Source organism: Barbus barbus (assembly GCF_936440315.1).
Source record: "Barbus barbus genome assembly, chromosome: 20".
NCBI lineage: Eukaryota > Metazoa > Chordata > Actinopteri > Cypriniformes > Cyprinidae > Barbus > Barbus barbus.
Genome location: NC_136748.1, coordinates 23,473,738 through 23,491,513, shown reverse-complemented (window position 1 = coordinate 23,491,513; position 17,776 = coordinate 23,473,738). Strand labels below are relative to the sequence as shown.

Sequence of the window (17,776 nt, the reverse complement as noted above, 5' to 3'; positions counted from 1 at the left end):
CATCCGGCCAAATAGAAGCTCTCACCGTGGATAAACTGTAAGAAAAAAGATGCTGGGCTTTCGTGTGGCGTATGTATTGATTTTTAATAATTTGAAAAGAACACTGTGCAGCTCAGCAAAATAAAACACACCACTTCTGAAGAAATTCACAGTTGATATGGCTGATCTGAGGAAAAGTTTTAGTTTTTTTTATAATGCAGCTGTGGAGTGACAAACTTCTTATTGTCACTGACACAATACAAAGATTAATGTAGAAGTGAAGCTGTGCAACTCAAAACAGAGCCGCCTAAGAGACATCATTATTCTTGAATTGATTATTTACAAGGACGTGCAACAGAAAGAAAAAGAAACCACCCACAAGGTATCCACTCACAGAGGTGTTGTGTTCTATGAAATGCACAGAATGCTAACACCCTGTCGACACCCTAAATCTCTCCCATTATGATCAATGCAGGACTGACGCATACACTGGAAACATATGTTGTATCGCATTGAGATTGTCTATTTTTGAGATGCTGCAGCACTACTCCTTGTAAGGTATTCAAAACCAATGCCTTTGTTTTATTAATTAAGTTGTTAAAAGAGGTCTTTTACACACACCAATGCTGCAGCTTAAATACGGTTTAAAATGATATTGTAAAATACTATTACAATTTAAAAGATCATTTATTCCTCTGATAACAAAGATGATTTTTCAGCAGTTATTACTGCAGTGTGACGTGATTCTTTAGATAATCATTCTAATATGCTGATTTGCTGCTTAAGAAATATTTATTTTTATCATCAATGCTGAACACAGTTGTGATGCTTAATATTTTTTTGTGTAAACTGTGATCTTTTTTTCCAGGATTCTTTGATGAATTGAAAGTTCATAAGAACCACATTTATTGGTGTACAATTTTGTGATACTGTAAAAGTAATGCATAGATGTTGAATAATGATTAAATAATTATAAATATAAATTATTAATGTATAAAATGCTGAAGTCATCAGTCTCACAGCTGATTACTGGTCGAGTGTGAACAGGGCATCAGAAACACATCTCTACTGTGTGCTCTGGCTTGTGAAATTTGTAGATGTGGCCGATCAAGTAAGAAGAAGCTCTGACTTACAATGTGGAGCATGAGGTAGTCTCCCAGGCCGGGGGCGCTGTCGATGCGGATCAGGATGCCATCCTTGAGCGAGGTGCTAAAGCCCACTGTCAGCCTGTCCGTACGAGTGCTTGGGCGCTCATTGGCCGGCCAGTTAAAGGTTATGAGGCCTCCTCCTTTCCCAAAAATATATGTTGTTCCAGCTGGAAAAGACAACAAGAGAATGCAAAGATTAGCCTGCATTACTGAGGGCTTGACTCTGAATGCATTTCAACTGCAATACACAAATTATTTTTATGAAACTGTGTGCAGAAGAACCTTTTAATTTGTTAAATTGAAAGGAACTTTCAGCCAAAGTGAAATATAAATCGAAGAGGCCCATACATATACACACACATAATTTATTACACACATTTAAATACATACATTTAAAAATGCTGCCCCCCCCCAACTTTATTCATTCTATTTCTAGACTGAAAAATGTAGACATTTCACTCAGAATTGCATACATAATTACAAAGAATGACAAATATACATTGCATTTAATATGAAATTCTGAAGTAGAAAGACTGAAATAGCATTTGTATTCACAAATTCAAAAAAATTATTTTAACAGTGTTCTTAGTGACATGAAATCCACTTAAATGTCATTCCAAATGCAGTAGAGAAAAAACAGTAGAATGAAAACCAGAACAACCCCACACATTGTCACATTCACAAATGCTGATAGCACAAGAACCAATGACGTGCCACTAAAATGTCCTCTTCAAGTTTCCCTAACTAGGCCAAAGATTTTGAGAAAAGTCCTGACATTTTTAAGTTGTCAGCGGCTGCTTTTACCCGCGTTCAGGTAGCACTAGCGATCGGATCTTAAGCATGAATAATGCCCACACCTGGGTCAGAAAAGTCATAATTCTTCAGGCTCATATTCTCAGCAGAGCCTGCTGGAAAATGCTGTGACCTATCCAAGTTAAATATAACTCTTTCCAGGGAATAACAACAGGAGCCTTTGATGAATGAATTCTGCTATTACCATGCATTATACGAGGAAAAAGGTAAATGCAAAAGGCTTCACCTGGAATAGAGGTAGGGCAATAATTCTTTCCGGTAATAATTTGGCCGGCCGCATACTGAAACTCAGGGAACGGTGTTGCGGTAAACAAAAGCATTGTTGGGTAAACTGCAATTTCATGGGCCTATTTGTTTTGGACAACAGTTGCAAGGCGGGGATCGTGGTGCAAAGCCATTCTGTTGATTTCCTCCCTGCTTTCAACACTCTACCAACAAATGGCTGCATGTGCGGTAGGAAAGGGGACAGCTGGCAGAACTGCCCTCCACTCAAGGGGCCTGTCAAGTGGAACATCTGGCCCTGGAGCGGATCATGCACTCACACAATATATCGCCCCCTCCATCTCAGACGTGCTGCCACTCGCAGTCCCTTTACGGCTCTCATTCTCAATTTGAGTCGTTGACTTCAGCGATTCTTTCCCACGACAGCTTGGCAAGTCATCGGGCTAGCAGCGTGTAATATATATGCAAGATATGGCCATATGCGTCAAGAAGTTATGATTTTGCTGTTACAGGCGACGCATCCGTCATTAACTCCTGACAGATCGCACCAATACACAATGGGAAGTCACAGCTGGAGATGTGATGGCGCCATAGGTGCCATCTTTTGCTCACGGACAAGACGGAACTGAACCTCATTTGCACTTATGTGTCTGAGTTTGAATGAAAAGGATTCAGGGGTAATGCATTTAATATCATAAGCAGAGGCATGAATTCTGTTGGTATTGCGTTTTTACTCTGAAAGCACTAAAGGTTATTATGTTTTTTTTTTTTTTTAATGATTTGGAGATGCTCTAGGCTTGTGCTGTTATGTCAGACGTGCAATGACTGTGAGGCTTTTAAAACAATTAAGAAACCTAAGTGTGCCGTTCCTTTCTGCATTTTGATGAGCTCGCCGATATTTGCCGTGATGTATTTCAGATTAAGACGTAAAAGGGAAATGCAGTGGAACACTTTCATAAAGAGGAAGTAGTGTCAACGGTTTACTCAAAGCAGTGCCTGCCTGCAGGATGTTCTTTAATAAATAAATTAGCTGCCAGCTTCAAACAACCCAGCTAATGTGAATCTTAACCTGATAAGCATTCAAATGAGGACAGAACCCCACCAACAGAAAAAAAGAAGAAAGGACTTATTGAGACACATACAATGTATTTCTTGAAGCATCAGGATTTTATTTTAGGATTTCAAGCACTAATGGTGGCCTTGGTTAATATTTTCCATTAAGTAAAAGGGTGGTATCTCTTCAAATCGATGGTGTTCTACCTTTAATGGATAGTCTTCTAGTGACCTAGAGTACATAGACTGAATTATCAGTAACCAGTCAATTATTTTGCAGAGCAAAATGGAAAACATTCAGACCTTTCTCCACATTTATGTACATTGCAATGTGATATGTGTATTTTTGTCTGTATGGCTGATGTGAATATGTTATTGAAACCTTTTAAGGTACCAAAAACACAACACATGTCTGGGAATACAGAATATGAAACAATATTTTGCATCTTAGAAACTGCATGTCAAACAACACTGCAGGTCACAACCCCAAAGTAGTACTAATTAAATATTAAATACATTTTAAATGTCACATTTTGAAATCATAACTCAAATAAATACAACGCTCTACCTTCTCTGGATTCAAAATCCATATAATTAGAATTAATGATCGATTGCAAAATTAAGACAGAGGAATACTCATGAGACCTCACACTTAAATACTACAATTATTTGTATTTTTGTCCAAGTTATGTCATGATTTATTAGTATTTATTATATTATTATTAATTATTTGTAATCATATTACACACAAATATAAAAGATATAGTATCCAATTTTAATACAATAAAATATAAATGGAAATGAAACGCAATTTATATGCAAATTTATTTACTAGGTTAAATGTACACTAAATACACCTGTGCATGTAAAGGATAGGACAATATTTGGCTGAGATAAAACTATTTGACAATCTGAAATCTGAGGGTGCAAAAAATAAATAAATATTGAGAAAATCGCCTTTAAAGTTGTCCAAATTATGTTCTTAGCAATGCATACTGTTTATCAAAAATTATGTTTTGAGATATTTACGGTATGAAATTTACAAAATATCTTCATGGAATATGATCTTTATTTAATATGCTAATGATTTTTTGGCATAAAAGAAAAATCTATAATTTTGACCCATACAATGTATTGTTGGCTATTGCTACAAACATACCCGTGCTACTTATGATTGGTTTTGTGGTCCAGGGTTACATATCAGTTGTGGTATTTATTCATTCATTCATCCAATTCATTCAAATAAACTGAATCATTAAGGAATGAAACAAATGACTGTCTGAGTAAATAATTGAAACATTCATTCAGCCGTTTCACTGATTCAAAACAAATGAACTGACCATCTTTATGAATGAGTTATCAGTTCATTCATTCAAAAATGCTGAATATATTATTTTCATTGATTCATTCATTCTAATGTTACTTTAACTCTGCTTGAAACTTTTTTATTTTTAGAAGACCACATTAATGTACTTGACGACACCTTGAGAGACACCTATACTTAAATAATTTAGGGGAAAAAACTCAATAATTTAGTAGTTAAAACAAACAAACAAACAAAAAAAACATTCTAATCTCATCTCAGCTTTGATACTCTTATCATTGCAAAGGACAATCAGCAACAAGGGCACATCTCTTTGAGACGTGCTGGTTACAGCGATAAGGCACACATGATGAAGAGTTCATGCGGTGTGTCACATATAGCGAAGAGCGCAGCCTTCACCCACTGCATTAAAACTGCAACAAGAAGCCTGTTACTAGACAGAGGCAAGACAGACAAAAGATTGGTGCTTCTTCCATGTGTCAGCATGCAAGGTGGAAGTTCAAAGACCTGTCGCACGATCATGCATACGATCATAATGTAAGCGAAAATGAAATGCCTGCGCTCAATACGTGATTCATCCGCACCTGCCCTATTGATATTCCGTAAGTGTGAAATGGAAATAGCACTGCTGAGCTTCGTTCCCCCAAATTTGACTGTAAGATGAGAATGCTCAAAAGCTCAATTTGATCACGTACATCCCAGGCCCTTCTTTTCAGCCTGATACCATGCACGTGCAAAAATTGCTTGCCTGTACACACAGAGCTGTACTATCTGAAATAGAGTATTTTAAGCAGTCAGGCACTGTGCCAGAATGATCCCAAGAGTCAACAGTATAGAGCCGCTCTCAAGACGAGAGTTGGGAGGTTTAAAGTCTATCAGCTCAACAATTGGTTCTGAGCTTCTTAGATAAGGAGGTGATTAGAAAAGCGAGCAGGTAGAAGTCCTGTCTGCTCCAAACTTGAATGCAAGTCACTGTGAAGACCAGACATACGTAACACACTCGGCAGATTCAGTAACTTGTGAGCTTTCGGTCTGGATTGGGTTTTTAATTTAACTAGCAAATGAGGAGTTATGCTCACAGCGTGAAACCCAAGGTATGTGGTTTGAATAAACCCATTTCTGCCAGTGGGGCACTTGGGAAACCGCATGAATAACATTCATATCCTTTCTTTTTCAAGTGCAAGTATGATACGACCGGCCTCGTCGCTTCTTCTTCGTGAATATTTCTGTAAACGCTTCAGAGATTGAGGAGGGAGACAGATGGGCAGACTTAACTGCAGAGTACAATCAAAGATCAAACGACACAATGTGGCACTAAAGAGAGGGAAAACGCTAAACTAGAAACGAGATGGCATTCTGATAGATCTCTTTTCAGCCCCCCTTTTCCCCATCATTTTCCCAGCCACTGCACCAAAACTTATTCCGAGCATGTTTACCTACTTGAGAGACGTAAGTAATCATGGAGAGGGGTTACTCAGGCCGTACTGCTTGGCAGTCTTGTCTTTCCCCAGACAGCGAAATTCAATAGAGGTAATCATTACTGTGAGGACCAGTGCTCTGGCTTGCCAACCAAAAATGGCAGAATAAAAAGATAAAAGTCTCATCAACACAACAAGAACAAATAAAAATGCAAATCATGACTATCAGAGAAGGAAACAGAAATGAGAAAACAATTAGAAAAAGAACTGTCTTGCTCAATAACTGTCTAGTTTTCCTTTTAATGTAAGAGCGTAGGAGGGTTAACAAAATGCTTATACACAAAATCTCATTACCTTTATCGGGGATGTGCATAATCTTCCTATTCTCAAATTTCAAATAGTTTTTATTTTTTTTGTATGATTGCTAATGTATGTGATTTTGGCAGTACAAGCATTTCTATAGAGATTTTCATTGGTCAAACAAAGAGAATGCCCCTCACCCCAAACCAACGCCACTGATTAAACACTGTGGGCCCTATTTCAAGCGAATGGTCTAAAGCGCACGGCACAGGTGCACTTAGGGCGTTTCCACTTTTGCTGGTATAACGATGGGAAAAATGGTCGGTGCTCCCGTCGCATGGTCTAAAAGGGTTGTCCCTATTCTCTTAATGAGTAATGGGTGTGTTTTTGGGCATAACGTGCAATAAACCAATCAGTGTCTTATCTCCCGTTCCCTTCAAGAGTGAGTTGCGCTCGCACCATGTCGGATTCGCTATTTAAATGGCGAAATTGTAACTGAATACGAATTCACAGAGTGAATGCGTCAAATGCATTTGCTATTTAAACAACGCGGTGCAGAATGGGAAAATGAGATGCGTCGGGCTGAAACTAGCAAAAACCCTTGTGCCGCATTGCGCCAGGTGTATTATAGGGCCCTGTGTCTCAGTTAACATTTAAAACAATAATTCAACCAGTGTTATTTTAATATTTATATACTGTTATAGTATTTTGAACTTGCTTTTTTGTGCTTTTATCTTTTTTATTACACAAGTGGTCAGAATTGTTGGTACCCTCGGTAAATATGATCAAAAAAGGCTGTGGAAATAAATCTGCATTGTTAATCCTTTTGATCTATTATTTAAACAATTCACAAAAATCTAACCTTTCATTGGATTATAAGAATTTGAAATGGGGGGGAAAATATCATTATGAAATAATTTTTTTTCTCTAATACACATTGGACACAATTAACGGTACCCTTTTATTCAATACATTTTAAAACCTCCATTTGCCAAAATAGTATAGGATTTTTCTCTTATAATACCTGATGAGGTTAGAAAACACCTGACAAGAGATCAGAGACCATTCCTTCATCCAGAACCACCCCAGACCCTTCAGATTCACAGCCCCATGACGGTGCTTCTCCTCTTCAGTTCACCTCGGGGAACTGAAATGGCCATAGCAGAAGCTTGGTTTTGTGCTCAGTGACCCATTTTTGTGTTGTTTTTAAGGTTAGTTTTTGGATTATTGTCCGGTTGGAAGATCCAAACATGGCCCATTATAAGATTTCTAACGGAGTCAGTCACTTTTTGATTTTTTATCTGTTGGTATTTGATAGAATCCATGATGCCATGTGTCTAAACAAGATGTCCAGGACCTCCAGAAATAGGCCCACAACATTAAAAATACAGGAGTATATTTCATTTCACACATGGGGTACTTTTTATCCCTGTGTTCACCAAACCCATCTTGAGTGTTTGCTGCTAAAAAGCTCATTTTTTAGTTTCATCTGACCATAGAAGCCAGTCCCATTTGAAATTCCAGTCGTGTCTGATAACTGAATATGCTGGAGATTGTTTTTTGGTGAAAGCAGTTTCTTTTCTTGATTTTTTTTTCTTGAAGCCCTCCCAAACAACATGTGGTGATGTAGGTGCTGTTTGATTATTGTTTTAAGGTTTTCTGACCCCGAGACTCCACAGCAGTTTTCCAGCTGTGATCCTTGAAGAGACTTTGGGCACTCAAACTCTCCTTCTCACCGTGCATTAGGACGATAGACACGTCCTCTTCCAGGCAGATTCATAACATTTTCTGTTGATTGGAAATTCTTAATTATTGCCCTGATGGTGGAAATGGGAATTTTCACTGCTCTAGCTCTTTTCTTAAAGCCACTTTCTAATTTGTGAAGCTCAGTTATCTTTTGCTGCACATCAAAAATATATTCTGTGTTTTTTCTCGTTGTGATGGGTGATTAATTTGGAATTTGGCCTTTGTTTTCCCTCTTATATTTCTGTGAAACAGGAAACCATGGCTTGATAATTTCGTGTTCATAATTACACTGGTGTGCTCAGAATTTTGAATATGAATGGGAATATATTTCAGATATATTTTACTCATAAGAATTTCTAGGGGTACCAGTAATTGTGTCCAATATGTATTTGAGAAAAAAAACATTTCATAATGATATTTCCCCCCATTTTAAATTCTTATTCTCCAAAGAAAGCTTAGATTTTTGTGATTTTTAAAAATAAAAGGATTAAAAATGCACATTTATTTTCACAGCCTTCTTTGATCATATTTACCAAGGCTTCCAACAATTCTGACCACGTGTGTAATTGTTATATATATATATATATATATATATATATATATATATATATTCAGTTATATTTTGTTTCAGTTAAATTTGAGTAAATTTCAGTAATTAAACTTATTTGTTTATTTTATTGCAACATTTCTAAATTTCATTTAAGTTTTTAAAGTCTAAGTTTTTCACCAGTATTTGTTTTATTTTATTTCAGGTATATTTCAATTAACAAAGATGTTTTAGTTAACAATAACAACACTGAATTCAACCTACAAATTATTATTTTTTAATTTCATTAATAATTAAATTAAACTAGATTACTTTGCATATATATATATATATATATATATATATATATATATATATATATATATATATATATATATATATATATATATATATATATATATATTTAAGATGAAAAAATAAACTTAAAAATAAAAATTATGGTGATTCAGAAGTTAATATTGCATATTAATGAGCTGTTTTCACCACAGCATAGCGGCCGACACACTTGTCCACAGAACAAATCTGGCTTGTTACATCTCCAAATCCCATTCTCCCTCTCATTTCCTGTGCGCTCTCAATAAAAGGCCAAAAAATACATCAGAGCGCTATGAATATTTGGCATCCACAGCAACTTCTCTGATATCCCCGTCCAAATTTACAACTGTTTGCATTGTTCGCTTCCCCATCATTCCTCTTCATCTGTGAAAAATCAGACAGTTGCTTTGGGAGATTAACAGATTTTAAACTGAATAAATGCTGCGCAGGAATTGTGCCAATTGCAGAACGCTTACCTCATTTGAGAGCATATTGCTCCGAAATAGAACAGAACGGAGCCAAGATTTGGAATTTCAGCCTGCAGCAAATTTTTTACTGACAACGATAACGGCATCTGAAAAAAATCTATATGTTTGCTTATGGATTGTTTCACAGACATGCAAACTCGACAAGCACTGAAGGATAATCATTACAACACACAGCATATTGATTCCCTATTCAATAGAGCTGGAAGATTAGGAAATGTATCCGTAATGTGGCTGAGTGGCAAGCTTTATGAATTACTTCCATTCGACAAACACATGCGGAGACAGCATCCATTGTGCAAATGTCCTGTGGGCAGGGGAATCGTGTTACACATTTCAAAGCTACCTAGGTCTCGCCGCGAATGCCGAGAACATGAGTGGGACTGGGGCTCGTGGAAACCGAACGCTTCTCCTGGAATGATGATGTCACTCACGGCATTGATGACTGTGAACATTTCTGCCAAATTCTTGTCGGGCTGTATTTCATGGCTGGCTTTTCAACGGGATGGAGAACATCCTTTAAGCAGAATGTGCTCATCTACTGTGAATAATCTCCAAGTGTTTGCCTCACAAATGAGACAAATGAGAAGCATCATAATTATAGAGAATGACTGATGACTTGGCTTTAAGCACAGTTCTCTCGCAACCGATAGCCTCTGTAGCATTTGATCCAAGATGGCACAGAGTAACTGCTGCGTTGTTTTGATTTGATTTATTAGTTTGGCATTCTGTTATTAAAGGAATAGTTCACTCGAATATAAACATTTTGCCATAATTTACCCACCCATATGTATTCGCTAGAATCACTAAAAAAAGTGACTCAAAAGTAGTCCGTAAAGCTATATTCCATCTCTTCTCAAGTCATACGAAAGCTTTACGTGACTAAATCAAGTCAGTGAGCTGAATTCAAGGACTAGATCAATCAGGCAGGAATAAGAATTGACTGAATTATAATTCAAAGACAACACAGGTAGTGCATTCTGGGAAATGAAGCATTCTTTTACTGTTGTCCATAGAAGTTAATCATGACAAAAGAAAAAACAAGTATCACTTGGTCAAATCATCATTATATTATATTATTATATAATATACAATTTTACCATATCAAAATTCTATAGGCTATTCAATGTTTATATTAGCAATTTACCACATCATGTAATAAAATATTAAGAATTTTCAAATTAAGCATGAATATGATAAAACAATATAAACTAAAAAAGATATTTTCAAATATGTATAATTTCAAACACTGATCTATGATAAAATATTTTATATTAATATTAATATGAAATGTTAATATAATAACATTAGAAATATTTGCACTATAGTAATTGTTTATGATATTAATTTGATCATAATAACTAGAAAATATATAAACTAAATATGAATTTACTTTCAAGCATATAATTTCAAACATGGATATATGATAAAACATTAATAAAAATCGATATGTATATTGTTTTAATATAATATATTAACAACAATAATATATTTTTATCATATAAATAAAATATAAATCAATAAAATGATAAATCAATTTTATCATATTAATATAATCATATTAAGATTATATCCTATAATGTTATAATATGATAAAAGGAAACATTATTTAGCTTATACATTTTATTAGTTTAAGAGAATTCATTGAATAACAACAAAGTTATATCTGTTTCTTACCCAAAGCTATCACATGGCTTCAGAAAACTTGAAATAAAGTCACACATGCCACTTTTGGTATATCTATTGTGCTTTTGCAGTTTTGCTTGAAAGCTTTGGTCTGTGTTTATTATGACTTGGAACAACATGAGGACAAGCAAAAGACTGATAGTCTTCATTTTTCCCCATCAATTTTTATGTTTTATCCATAAGAGAGAACAACAAGGAAAGATGCTCGCTCTGATTGAGATTAAAATTGTCTTTTGGTTAGATGCTTCTAAACAGTTGTTTTTGTGTCTCTCTTGTAACTAAATTGTAGCAGGAAACTAAATTAGGGAAGAATTGTCTTTTTGTGTGAGGAAAAACCTGGGTGGTGATCTTCTCAGAAAGTTAGAATTTTTCATTTTAACATAATGTGGCCTTCAAAGTCCAGAAAAAAACAATGGAAATGAAATACGGAGCCAGGCCACAGCAGTAAACCTGTGCTCCCCGGCTGTCTGACACTGACTGTTCACTGGGATAATTGGCCATTACTTCTACTTTTGTGTTTAGAGTCCCACTCTCCAAGATTTCCTAAGGTTATATTATGACAAATTATCCAATTTGCTCCACACTTTAGAAAGTGGCATAGAGCCAGCCATGGTAATATGTTAAAATCTTTTTTAGATTTATTTCTCTTTGGCATAAGAACCCCCCCCCCCCCCCGCTATATATACATATATAGTCCATATAAAATTTTCATGCTGGTCATTTACGTGGACTATATTGGATTTGTAAACGCATGAATAACTTAATACTACATAGGGGGTATATGGCGGGCTGTCTCATCCTCTAATGTGTTGTTTTGTACACCGTGACACATATTGTCAGTGCCTAATGGTTATATCTGCTCCAAAGCCTTCCTCCTTAATGTCCTTATTCTCTCCGCGTGGTCCACTGACTAAGTGTTGCCACCTTGTTGTCATGACAACAGCCTCTTCACTGTACACCGCTGGTAGGAACATCGCGGGAGAAGTTCTCGAACTTTACGATCAGTGGCAGCCGTCGGTCAAGTCCCTCTGGTCTCAGTGCAGGTATTATGTGAGTGCTTCACTATTTACGACTCTAATTACACATAACTCTCTCTCTCTCGAATTTCCTTTTATCCCTCTTTCACTCCCTCAATTTGGCCAAAAAGCACAAAGTTTAACTTTGATCAGGGCTTTGTGGTTTGAGAGTTTGTGGAGTTCAGATACCACACAGCTGACCTCATCCAGGCAAATATATGTGATCTCTTTGTAGAGTTGGCTTTGAATGGCTGGAGATGTCGTCCAATTAAACAAATGGAGGCGCTCACAGGGGCTCTGATTGGAGATAAACGCCTTGATGTGGGAGATAAACGCTTAGGAACACAGATCCATGGATACAGGCTTTCAGTGGAAGGAACGACAATGAGCTTTCAATTCACAATGATGTTTTAGACTTGAATCTCTCTTTCAAGACCGTTCAGACATTTTTCTATCCGTGTCATGGCATGCTGACTGAACTCTAGCGTTCCTATGGTTTCAGATGCTGACATTGAGAAAGTATGAAACGTTACAATTTAAAGTTGATACAAAGAAACTCTATGAAAAGGTCTACTAGAGAGGGAAGAAGGGGAGGTCAGGCCAGGACCGAAGAATTTAGTTCCTTTAAACTTCATGAGTTGGAATTTAAATTGATTTGGCCATAGGCAAAAAGAATTTGAATTATTTTGAATTTGAACGTAGGTAGTGCATTCTGTAGTGTAAATTAAGAGTTCAAGAACTTCCTCCCTGGTTCATAAAAGTTAATTATGATAATAAATAAATACATAAATAACTATAACCAATTTTAGCAATATAACAATTTTATCTTATTAATATAATAAATTACAATAAAATATTATTTAGCATTTTAATATTACCATTACTTATATAATTAATTATATAATATTATGCATGCTAACATATTAATATGACAATATAAATATACTATATATTTAATACACATGATCAAAAAGCTAAATAAAATAAAATATTAATAAAATATTTTGAATTTATTTTATATTTATAACAAAATAAGTATTCATATTATTATTATATATTAATATTATTTTTAGCATACAAGTTAAAATGTTAACATGACATTATAATTATATAAGTATAATATACATTTCAATATACTTAAATATTAAAAAAAAATATACCAGAAATTTTGGATCATATTATAATTTCAAGTACACATTTCCTGAGTATTTATACAACATTAATTAAATATATTTGTACATTTATTTTATTGTAATGACTAAATAAAATATTATCTATCTATCTATAATAGCTGGTATAGTTATCAATTTGATAAAGCTACTGGTTTATCTCTTTGGCCAGATATGCACCTACAACTTCTCCACCCAACTGGAAAACCAAACAACCTTAAGCTTTTAACCTTTATCTCACACATAAGAAAGCGTCCTGCACAACATCAACACTGCGGACACACACAACTTGGCTAACATGTATGATTCATGCTACCGTTTGCCCCACGAGGGTACAGTACACGCTCAATAATCAAGTTAGGCCTTTGCAGTCTGACTTCAGACAGAACCGCACAAACAACCCAAGCTATCTGAAGGCATGAGAGATTCCAGGATACCTACAGCATGTGATAACATGCTCGGAGAGGGGAGCAGTAAACAACATTTTGAGTATCTTCAATCAAAGCCGACAAACAAAAAAGCGGCGAAAGGAAACAAAGCACAGATAGATCTCCAGAAAGCATCAAAATGCTCCGGTTATCATCAGTGTTGCAGGTATCCGCAGTGCTGTTTAATACTGGAAGTACAAAGAACGCTGGACTATGGAGGCCCCGTCAAGCAGGTTGAGCTCCAAGAGGGAAATGCTCTTTTCTAACAGTGCCCTTTCTATCTCCCACTCTTTCTTTCTTTGTTTTGCTCCATCTTCCCTTTTCTCCGCTAGCCATGCGCTTTAGCACGTGCCTCTTATCACATTAGCTGCCTCAGAACGAGGCAGAGAGCAGGCCAGAGAAGGCAGAACGTGGGAGCTCCTGATAGCACTCTCTTTGTTGTTCTGTCTCTCCTCCTAAGCAACAATGGCTTCGTCACCAGCAGCTGCCGAAAGATGTGAACACCTATGTGTGTGTGCGCTTTTTCATTTCCATCACCGCAGTATTTTCTTTCCCACTCTTTTCTCCCTCCCCGCACGCTGCTAAACCCGACTCCCTTTGAAGACGCACTTAGTAGAAAAGGATGAAACATTACATAGCCAAAGGCTTGGCAGCTTATGATGGTGGATGCAGTCTACCCAAACACAGTACTTTCTTCAGGGAACACATTTTTTCAACCAAACACACATACGCACGATCGCACAGAAAGCATTATGTGCCCCGTGAAAAAAACCCAACACCTTGAAACACTAAGAGACGCTTCGTTCCTGTGGGTGGACCGCTACCTCTTCAGAGACACCGATGTGTTTAAACTTGGCATGAAGAAAAATTCACCTGCTTTAAAATGCATGTTATTGTAATCTTATTATGAACAATTCATTTGTGCATATGTTTCATGTTTATATCTGTCTTTACCTCACAATGTCTCAGCCTGTAAAAGCCTATGAAATAATAGTCAGAAAAATGTTCTTATGAGTTTTTTTTTTTTTTGGTGTGTATCATACATGAGTCTATGACAGAGGATATGGAGGTTTTTTTTTTTTTTGCGTATATCTTTTTTTTTTTTTTTCTCAAACTGAGCAAAAATATGCAGTTTGGCGCATTTGCTGATATTTATATGGCCAAAAATTAAGATGGAATTCTGATAGCTTATGTTTTTACAGCAAAAGCAGACTACCTGCATAAAATGAATAAATGTCAGCTGTCACTCAATATCTCCCAACAGTATGTCTTGGTAAAATAATATTTGATATTTAAATGTTTAAATTTAAAATAATAAATTTAAAAGCTTTGTAGATTTAATTGTTGGTGGCAAAATATATAATGCAACAAAATACAATGATGAGAGAGAGGCACACACACACACATATATATATATATATATATATATATATATATATATATATATATATATATATATATATATATACACACTCACCTAAATGATTATTAGGAACATCATACTAATACTGTGTTTGACTCCCTTTCGCCTTCAGAACTGCCTTAATTCTACGTGGCATTGATTCAACAAGGTGCTGAAAGCATTCTTTAGAAATGTTGGCCCATATTGATAGGATAGCATCTTGCAGTTGATGGAGATTTGTGGTATGCACATCCAGGGCACGAAGCTCCCGTTCTACCACATCCCAAAGATGCTCTATTGGGTTGAGATCTGGTGACTGTGGGGGCCATTTTAGTACAGTGAACTCATTGTCATGTTCAAGAAACCAATTTGAAATGATTCGAGCTTTGTGACATGGTGCATTATACTGCTGGAAGTAGCCATCAGAGGATGGGTACATGGTGGTCATAAAGGGATGGACATGGTCAGAAACAATGCTCAGGTAGGCCGTGGCATTTAAACGATGCCTGATTGGCACTAAGGGGCCTAAAGTGTGCCAAGAAAACATCCCCCACACCATTACACCACCACCACCAGCCTGAACAGTGGTAACAAGGCATGATGGATCCATGTTCTCATTCTGTTTACACCAAATTCTGACTCTACCATCTGAATGTCTCAACAGAAATTGAGACTCATCAGACCAGGCAACATTTTTCCAGTCTTCAACCGTCCAATTTTGGTGAGCTCGTGCAAATTGTAGCCTCTTTTTCCTATTTGTAGTGGAGATGAGTGGTACCCGGTGGGGTCTTCTGCTGTTGTAGCCCATCCGCCTCAAGGTTGTGCGTGTTGTGGCTTCACAAATGCTTTGCTGCATACCTCGGTTGTAACGAGTGGTTATTTCAGTCAAAGTTGCTCTTCTATCAGCTTGAATCAGTCGGCCCATTCTCCTCTGACCTCTAGCATCAACAAGGCATTTTCGCCCACAGGACTGCCGCATACTGGATGTTTTTCCCTTTTCACACCATCCTTTGTAAACCCTAGAAATGGTTGTGCGTGAAAATCCCAGTAACTGAGCAGATTGTGAAATACTCAGACCGGCCCGTCTGGCACCAACATCCATGCCACGCTCAAAATTGCTTAAATCACCTTTCTTTCCCATTCTGACATTCAGTTTGGAGTTCAGGAGATTGTCTTGACCAGGACCACACGCCTAAATGCATTGAAGCAACTGCCATGTGATTGGTTGATTAGATGATTGCATTAATGAGAAATTGAACAGGTGTTCCTAATAATCCTTTAGGTGAGTGTATATATATATATATATATATATATATATATGTGTGTGTGTGGATAGTCAAGTAAACTAAAGTTGCTTCAGTCCAGTAAGTGAGTAAGTGTCACTCTGACTTAATACTAATATAAAGGTTATTCTTACATTTTCTTCATAAAAATGTATAGATTTAACTGCAAAAAGACATGTGTAGCACAACCTGAAGGTAAAAAGCCATTACTTGCTGTAAAAAAAGGGATTCACTTTCAATCAGATGACTGTGTACAAAAGGCACGTGTACTTTCAGCAAAGTTTGGATCATTTTGGTCATTTATAGGGCTTAGAAATTTGTATATCAGATATGATACAGTAGGCTTTACACGGTTAACCAAAATGTCATAACTGGATCTTCCGGTGAAAACAACCATCATACTTCTCTTTGGTCATGTATTTCAGACTTCCAATTTTTTTGTCTGCTAAACTCTGCTTGCTTTCATTCGCCTCAGTTTTTTAGTGCAATGCTCACATCTCAATTTCCAATCAACAAACGATGCATAGAACCAAGCCCCACCCTAAATTGTCATTTTTCACTGTTTAAACTCGGATATGTTTCTCAATATGAAAGAACAGATCTGCCGCTGCTTCAGTTTCATTGCGACTTTGAGTGTTGCGGAAAAAAAAAAGTATTTTCCTGCTCTATTGCCTTTGAGTTTTTTGCCTCCACCACGTAAAGAACCCAAACGAGAAACTGCGATATTGCAGCACCGGGAACCTCTTCTGTAAAGTTAATAAATCAATCAATCAGTGCAGGCGACAGGGACAGCAGGACAGACTCATTAGTGCCCGCTGTGCATGTGTGACCTGCAGGATGGAGATAAATGGAGGAGCCTCCGGTTTGAAGAGCAGGGGGAGGAATTGGGAGGACTGGATGCGGACTAGGTGTGGGTCGAAAGCAGGATAGATGAAGGCTACCAAGCATGAAGAGCTGTCACCATGCATTCGGGTTCGGGCCTTGCTGATTTTACACCTGGTTGGCCGTGTCTGCTCCACTCAGGTGATCTAACATGCTGGGATGTGGCCTGTGCCGTGATAGGCCGGCGATGACGAGCATGTTCGCCATCACACCGATGCAACTCGTGGATTAATCACCAAGTGTGTATGTAGTACAGTACATGGCTCTGGAGAGAAAGGAAAGGCTGAGTGCAAACAAGAAAGAATACATCTATGCTCATTTATTAATCTCCGGTGCCTTTCATTAAAGGCCAAAATGTGAAATACAGTATATTAGGCTTCTAGAGTAGAACTGTTAACCATGATTCATGTGCAAAATAGAGCTGGGAATGCTTCAGTATGCCTTATAATAACATTTGTGAGTAGTCAAATGTTTAAACGTTAAATGTGTATGGCATAATTTCTGTTCTGTAAAAAAAAAAGTTGAGCCGACTTAAAATTTTAAAGCAACCAGCTTTATGC

General features: G+C 36.8%; 1 protein-coding gene across 4 annotated transcripts in view; it reads right to left on the bottom strand.

Annotated features, from left to right (window-relative positions):
* Positions 1-17,776, bottom strand: part of LOC306886501 (neurexin-3a-like) — a gene marked incomplete at both ends in the record, with an annotated part of 283,146 nt that overhangs the window by 65,725 nt on the left and 199,645 nt on the right. For all 4 annotated transcript variants that reach the window (XM_079443647.1, XM_079443649.1, XM_079443650.1 and 1 more), the window contains one exon: positions 1,113-1,294. In XM_079443647.1, the coding sequence (XP_079299773.1) occupies positions 1,113-1,294 (182 nt within the window). The remainder of the gene's footprint in view (positions 1-1,112; positions 1,295-17,776) is intronic.